The sequence below is a fragment of the Sinocyclocheilus rhinocerous genome, unplaced genomic scaffold (assembly GCF_001515625.1).
Source record: "Sinocyclocheilus rhinocerous isolate Xijiao unplaced genomic scaffold, SAMN03320098_v1.1 scaffold1107, whole genome shotgun sequence".
Taxonomy (NCBI): domain Eukaryota; kingdom Metazoa; phylum Chordata; class Actinopteri; order Cypriniformes; family Cyprinidae; genus Sinocyclocheilus; species Sinocyclocheilus rhinocerous.
In genome coordinates, this window is record NW_015647084.1 from 478,639 (window position 1) to 487,134 (window position 8,496).

Consider the following 8,496-nt stretch of genomic DNA (forward strand, 5'->3'; position numbering starts at 1 on the left):
GATATTGATAGTGATTGCCGTAGCAGTTGCAGCTTGCTTCAGAACAGCGAAATCAGCATCTAAGATAAGTGAATGCTTTTCTAATCCATATTGCTGTGTATTGTGTGGTCTGCCTCATTGAATTAAAAAATGAGCAACCATAATCAAGTTTAAACTAAGTGTCATGTTAGCAGTTTCCATTGTATGTAGGAGCGAATATTAAGCATATTAGCAGAAGCATTAAGCATCTGTGTTGTACAGCTGGAGCAAAACGCAGTTTAGAGCATATGTAATCACTCTGAGGACACGCCAATAGTAACGGACATGAAACAGGTTAAATGAAAAGCATTCTTGTTTATGCATTTCAACTGGGGGTTCACCATATACATCTGCGATTATCCCAGTGTTCACGTTCGTTATTTCTAAGGTCAATGTTTTCATTGTGATGAGTGTGTGGTTTATTTCAGCTGCACGCAGCGTCAGAAGCAAACGCTTATCGCAGTCGTGTTGCGGGAGATGCTGAAGATCACTATCTATGGCTGTAAGAGTTAGTTCCGAGTGAAATGCATTATGGGGAGTGTAGTTCGGAGAAATGTGCTCATGTGACGTGTGCTGTGCTGTGTAATTCAGAAAACGGAGGAAGAACATTTATATTCTGCTTTTATTTCAGTTCATTCAGGCCAGTCCACCCAGGGGTTTTTGTGTGCTGTAACTTTGACAACTTTTATCTGCACGAGAGAGTAAAATGGCATGCATCGACTAACTTTGTCCATCTCATCATTGCACGAACATGAATTTAACAAGCTGTTACGCTGCCGCTGGGACTGATGAAGTGGAGAAAGTAACAGCAGTTATCAAATGACTAACTTATGATATTTGCTCAGGTGGGTGCTGGGATCTTATCTATCGGATTGCAAAGTATATCCATTTTGTTAATTAAACATTACACAGTGCGCGTCTAATTAGAGTTAAGCCAGTTGGCGTGGTAGCCCAGGCTCACATAGTCATAGGCCACTATTGTTAAGCCGGTCGGCATGGTAGCCAAGGCTCACATAGCCATAGGTCACTAGTGTTAAGCCGGTTGGCGTGATAGCCCAGGCACACATAGATAGTAATACATGCGGTTCACATGGCTCTTTGGAGCAGCAGTACATATGTCTTGGCGATAGATCTGCTTGTTAGGGTGTGTTTTGGCTTGTATTGTCCCTTCTATGTCTTCTGCTTTGTGGGGGGTAATTTCATGTATGTTATATTTGCAGCAGCAATATTTCTTACACGCTCACAGCAGCATGTTGTGGATGTATTGGCAGTAGCAAGTCTCGGCACTTGCTCAGCGGCAGCGTAGCAGATCTATTCCGCCAAGACCAAATACATTAACATTGTCATGTACATTACCATGCCAATCCCTCCGAGAGTTGTCATGACCGAAATATATATTAAACATTGCCAAGTAAAACTCTGCAACTGTCACACCTGTGTTCCTGTGTTGTGTTGTGCTCCCCGTGACCCAGTTTCTCCTTGTGTTGATTGCCCATATTTGGTTCTTCCTGTTCCTGCTCCTAGTGGGTTTCATTTGTCTCAGGTGTGTATCGTTATCCCCTCGTTCAGTGGTGTATTTAAAGAGTATTCTGTTCCTAGTTTCCTGGTTCGGTGTCTTGCATCATTCTATGTCTCCTGCGTTCCTGATGTTCCAGCCTTTTAGTTTATTAACGTCTGTTTATTTAAGTTTATTCCTACGTCTCCTCCTCATTTCCTAGCTCCCCGCTCCTCAGGAGTGTGACCGCAACATAATACAAACAACAATAAAATCAGAACTTTAACTGTCAGTGCTCCTGTATAATAGAAACGGTGTGGGATTCGTGATCCTGGTTCAATGATCAGTGACAGTATGAGATTGATGCAAAGTTTCTGTTCAAAATTCACTCTATTGTGACGTGATATATGTATATGTATTATGAGACCGAATGCAGAAGTTTACCATCACTGTAAGGTGGGAATTATGATCACACAATATTGAATGATGGATTTGCAGAGAATCCTCTTTCTGCAAGTCATTAAGAAATTCTGATTCTAAAGAAATTCTGATTCTAAGAAAAATGAAGTAAATGTGGAAAAACATATTTCTCCAAATGTGCACACTTTTGGGCTAAAAGTATGTTTTGTAGCAAAGCACTGTGAGAGAAAAAAATGGGAGCGAATGTGATTGAATATGTACAGGTTTGTGTCTCGTTATTCTATTCAAAATATCAATAACTGCTGATTGATTTTGCATTCCTTGCAGAAATTAAGAATTATTAGAGTCATCGTAACCAAGTATTATTGTAAATAGTCGAAGCTATCTAATCTATCTAATACGTAAAAGCTCAAGGTCAAATCAGAATCCGTATTTCTTGTAAAAATGTTTCTGTAACAGCTGCCAAAATTAGTATATGTGGTTAGGTTTGCCATTTATTTTCAAGGAAAAAAATATTCCTAGAGAGGGAGAAAGAGAGAGAGATAGAGAGAGATTGTTGGAACTATCGGCAAAAATCCATGATTGTGTATTTTTCAGTGAAAAGTTTCTTTCTGTGGCTTTAAGTCTGTATGCTTCATATAGAGAGCTATAGATCGTGCTTTCTCTTTCCGTATGCTCTGTTTATTTAAACACCGAACTCCAAACTCAGTACCACTTTGTTCATTCTTGAAGTAAACTTTTGCCCGTTTGGTGATTAAATAAACCGTTTTGGACCACCGCTTGAATTAAACGCAATGCGTCCGGTGTGTGAGATAACTGTGATTGTTTTAGACGAGATGCAGCACTGTGCTTTTTGTCCATGTGTGTGACTGCCATATTTAGTTATTTTCATTAGATAATCATCAAGTGTTCTAAAATAGAAGCAAATGAAGTGTGAGAGTAAGCATACAATATCCATATGTATGTAATTTCAATGCTATGGCCTGTGAAGATATTTAAAGATGACCATCTTTAAGCATGACTGCTGATATAAAATGAAACCCTTTACAATAGGAGTAATCATTTATCCATTAAAAAAAAAAACTATAGGTTAATTTATCAGTATCGGTGTGGTCCAACCTACCTAGCTATTGGTATCGGCAAAATCAACTATCGGTTGACCTCCTAAATGTATGTATTTTTATGTTCTTTCAGCAGCAATAACTTGAAGTAATCATTTTCTGCATGACTTTATCAGTCTCTCTACATCGTTCTGGAGGAATTTTGGCCAACTCTTACTTTACAACATTGCGCCAATTAATTGAGGTTGGTGGGCATTTGTTTATGCACCGCTCTCGCCACAGCATTTCAGTCAGGTGAGGTCTGGACTTTGACTGGGCTATTGCAACACCTTGATTGTTTTCCTTTTCAGCCATTCTGTTGTAAATTTGCTGGTGTGCTTGGGATCATTGTTCTGTTGCATGACCCAATATTGGCCAACGTTAGGTTTTCACCAAACGTGGCGCTGTGCATTATGGCCAAACATCTCTACTTTGGTTTTGGTCTCGTTGTTCTAGATGTCTTATCTAGACATCAGATCTAGTTCATTACATCTAGTTCAGATGCAACTTTGCAAACTTAAGCTATCTTGCCATTTTCTTTTTAGACAGAAGAGGCTTTCTTCTGAACATCTTCCAAACATGCCATACCGTTAACCGAGGCCTGTAGAGTCTGAGGTGTAGTTCTTGGGTTGTCTGCAGTTTCTCAGAGTATTGTACGGTCTGACAATGGGGTGAATTTCCTGGGACATCCACTCCTGGGAAGATTGGTGTCTGTCTTGAATGTCTTCCACTTGTAAATAAACGTCCTTCATGTGGAATGATGGACTTCAAATTGTTTGGAAATGGCTGTATTACCCTTCCCAGATTGATGGCAGCAACAATTGCTTCTCGAAGATCTTTGGCATTGTATTAACACACACCTGAAGGCTCCAGCAAACTTCTGCTTTTATAGAGGTGCTCACACTTGCTCATGATCAGTTAATCAAAGGTATTTGATTAGCAGTGCCTGACGGTTTTCATTACCCTCTTATTATATATGTTAACAGTAAGGGTGTCCTTAGTTTGTCACCCATGGCTTTTCAATTTTGGGCTAGTTTTTGTTAAGTAAATAATGACACGAAGTGATATGTCATGTGGTGTTCATCTGAGATTTTATTTTCTGAATTTTAAGACCTGCCAAGGACCAGATGATTTTTTTTTTTAATGTCCTGACAGAAAACCATGGAATTCAATAGGGTGTCCTTTCTTTTTCACATGAATGTATGTGTATGTATATGTATATGTGTGTGTGAGTGAGTATGTATGCGTGTCAAATTTATTTTATTTAATTTTATTGTATTGTTTTAATTTTATTTTTTTTATTGCTTTTTTTTTCACATAATGTTACACAGTGCAAGAAATGTTAATGGCTTTTACAAGTATGCATTTTATTTATGAAAATATTTTTCTTTTTGATTTAAAATATTGTCATCTCTGCTTGTTTTTATTATATTTACCTAAAGAAATAATGAATCTTTAGATAAAAATATAAAATATTTTGTGCCTTGATTGCCTAGAATACAATATAAACACAATGAGGCTGTCCGTTCATTAAACCCATCATTTGTTTTACTAAATTAGGACTATTATAAAGAAGTCACAATTTATGCTTGGGGACTCGGAGGTAAAGTAGACCCCATTGATTTCCACTCTCTTTCCAGCAACTTTTGTGCTTTGCACTGTCAAAGGCTTGAAACACATAGAGAATTACTCCTTTCCTAGACACAATGTGCGCTTGGTCCCGATTCCATGGTGATCCCTATGGGACTCCAACTGAGAAGGAAAAACAGAACCAAAAAACAACGCTTCCTCTCCTCATTCTCACTACAAACATCCCTCAACCACACCAAGCGCACAGTAGATATCGAAGTTTGCCATGTGAAGATTCAACAGATGTATTCAACTGTACCAAGTGTGAAAGAAAGCGTTATTTAGCCTGGGACTGGTATAGAAAAAAACTAAACAACTTACATTGTGGGGTACTGAATCAAGAGCCACAATGACACATAACTTTAATTATACTTTTGCCAGATAAGATCACATTATAAACTTAATAAACTGGGAGTTTTGTACAAGCTAGAAGGGGAGGAGTTTGTATAGATTCATGCTTGATTAAATGATTCTATATACATACGTATTATATCTTATTGTTTTCCTTCAAAGATACACTGTGTAATTTCTGCACCACAAGTGTCACCAGAAATGTTTGTTTTTATAATCTTTCATCAAAATGTAATAACTTGCATATTCCAATCAATTTTCATATATGTAGAGACCACTTTTCACAATCGAATTAACTCCTGATGGGTAAATTTTACATTGTAGGTGGTGAACATAATTTTATAATAAAACGCAAATTCAACATGTTCATTTCAGGTGCCAAATAGAACCGAATCAGAATGAAAATACTGAAACGTTATGGCAGCATTCTACATTACAACTCGGTCAACTATCACTAGAACTTTACCAGAGTGGAGGGTCTTTGAGTCAAACTAAGCAGCTAATTTTTTGTGTTCCTTGCAGAGTGAAGAACGAGAAACCACAGAGAGGCCTCCATACATTCGTGATTGAATGTGAGTTGACTTTGACCATACCAAAGTGAAGATGAAGTTGCTATGGAAACTGCTGGTTCTGCAGTCATTCCTGGGGCGCCTTGCAGGTAAAAGTATCTTATTAAGAACTTTTGATGTGTGCATGGCAGCTCCTCTTTGTGAAGTCTGGTTCCATATTCCTGTGTATATAGGCCAGGGGACTGTCTGAAAAGATATCACGGAGATTGCAACCAACTCTGATGCAATTTATATTGTGAGTAATAGGCCTGATCATTAAAAAGGAGTAAGAAAATTCCAAGTTACAAAGAAAATGACTGTGTAGTTTAGTTAACAGGAGAGCAATTGTTAAAGTAAATAACAGGATCCAGCGGACAGATCCGAGAGGAAGGGCGGTTGGCTGTTTGCTTGATGGTTTTGAATATAAATTAGGTGATCGGCTTGCAAGATAGGATACTAAGATGGAAAATATAAATTTGAATGTTCTGATAGCTAAGAATGTGAGATTTAATCAAGAGGAGGGATAAATCCAAATCTTTATTCTTTGTCAGACTGATATAATTTATAGCAGTCTGAAATTAAATTCTTGGGGACGCTACTGACCCAGAGGTGCTCTGTACTGCACAATTGAAAATGACTTGTTACAAAAAGTGAGTGTTACTTCGAGAAAAACAGAGCTAAAGAAGTGTGATAGTGAGCTCTTGTCTTATCAGTGTTACATTGAGGCTGATTTGATTAATTAATTGATTTTTGATTGCTTTTTGTTGATTGATTGAGAATGACAGTTTTAGAATGACATTTTAAAGTTTTTTTTTTTTTTTTTTTTTTTTTTTTTTTTTTTTTTTTTTTTTTTTTTTTAGTCTTTTTTTTTTTTTTTTTTTTTTTTTTTTTTTTTTTTTTTTTTTTTTTTTCTTTTTTTTTTCTTCATTTTTTGTTGCTGATTTAGTCATAGTGTTTGTCTTTTAATGAAAATATCCTTTAAATTTAGTCAGAATGTATTGTATGTATTTTGTTAAAATTCAACATATGAACTGTTAAAGGCTTCATGTATATATCACTGCGGTTCAGAATTCAAATGTCTGAATTGTTTTGATGTCGTCATAACATTCTATTCGCAGGGAACTGTTGCTAAATTTAGGCTTTCGTAATCCACCAGAAACTCTGGCCCTGCAAATCACTTTGTGTGAAAATACAAATTATCTGATATATATAGGCTTATATACTGTACATTATCATCATCAACAGTATCTTGAAAAAAGTTTAGTTGTTCACAGTGCATTTTTCATCTCATTCTCATAATTACTGGCAAATGTTATCATTGTTTATTTTGTGTTTTGTGAGGTGAATGATTAGAGGGAAATACTAGGAATATTGTTCCCCAATGACTTTTTAGTCAACACCAACTAGTTACAAATCTATAAAGTTCAAACCGCGCAACGCCATTGAAGTCAATGGTCCTTCCCACTCACAGTGTCTTAAAAGAGAAAATTAGGGCTGTTGGGAAGTACCCCCCCTCCCTTATCTATCTATAATGTCTTTGTTGTTAATTAATGTACAAAGAGAGGAAATGGCGATATGTATGTATTCAAAACTCTTATCTTGAATTTATTTCATATTTCATTATGGACCAATTAAGGTGGCTATTATCTCTATTAATACTTTCTTTTTTGCCAGAGGTCTCTTTTACATCAATCATAATCTGATTTAAAGAAGCGGTTCCATTTCTCATACTTAACACTGTCTGTGTGAAATTAGCACTTTTTACCTTCTTTTAAGTATTTAATCAACTGCTACTTTGTGAGATGACATCCTGCTAATCATTTACTGTAGTTTACATTTAAGGAATGAAAGCGAAAGCCCCACAGATGCCACAAATTATCAATAATGTATATTTCAGCATTTTCTTTACCTTTAGTTTAGGTAATGCAAACGTGGCAGCCTAATTCAAGCACAACATATATTTTGTGATTTTTTTTTTTTTGTTTGTTTTTTTTTTTGTTTTGTTTTTTTGTAAGTTTTGTAATTCTATCACCATAATATTTTAATTAATTTTATTGTAAACAAGCCAGCAACAGCTTGTTTAGTACCGTTTCAAAAAGCATCTGAGGATCCTCAAGTTGGTCGAGAGAATGTCCACAAGGAGTAGTGACTTTGAAGAAGCTAAAATATAAGATGGTTATGATCTGATTCACATATTATTCTAAAATGTGGAAGAGTGAGTAGGTGTCTTTTAAATCGGTAGCATATACTGTATATGACAACATTGAAAATGCAGTTGCATCTTTTCAGTTGCTGAAAGGAGTAGAATGAATTCCATAAATTGTCTGAACTTCACTTTTAATGTCGTCAAAATTCGCAGTGTATTTGAAGACTGAAGTTCCCTTTCAAAGGTAAATTCACTCCCCTCATGTCTTTCCAAACCAGACTTCTTTTCTTCCATACTGGCCGCTCTTTTCCATGCAATTACAATGAATGAGAATGACATGAGGTTGAGTAAATAGTGACAGACTCAGTTATGGGTGAACTATTCTTATTCTGTTCAGTTACATTATCTCCCAACACATGCTTGGATCAGAAAAGACACTGTGTTTGGTGGTGCTTGACTTTCTTGCACTGAGGGATCTTTGTTTTTCCCTTGTATTTTCAGTTAGTGGTGGGTGGCACTGGTTGTTGTAGTGTTGTACTCCCTTTTAACGCTGAACTGACAGGAAAGGTCATGCAACCTGCGCGAACAGCAGAGACTAGGAAGGTTTGCCCCTGAAAAGACGAGGCTTGGCAGGGCGACTGCTCAGAATGCTGAGAGGGGACTGCAATGATCTCCATCCCCTGCTAGGCATCTTTCTTTGTTCTCTCACAAGCAGTGCATAGTGACAGGGGCGCGCTGTCTGCTACACACACACACACACGTCACTCCACCCTGATCCACACGTCACTC

General features: G+C 36.9%; 1 protein-coding gene across 1 annotated transcript in view; it reads left to right on the forward strand.

Annotated features, from left to right (window-relative positions):
* Positions 1–8,496, forward strand: part of LOC107708740 (contactin-4-like) — a 143,164-nt gene that overhangs the window by 23,888 nt on the left and 110,780 nt on the right. Inside the window, exon 2 of the mRNA XM_016513039.1 lies at positions 5,536–5,671. Coding sequence (XP_016368525.1) covers positions 5,617–5,671 — 55 coding nt within the window. The 5' untranslated portion in view covers positions 5,536–5,616. The remainder of the gene's footprint in view (positions 1–5,535; positions 5,672–8,496) is intronic.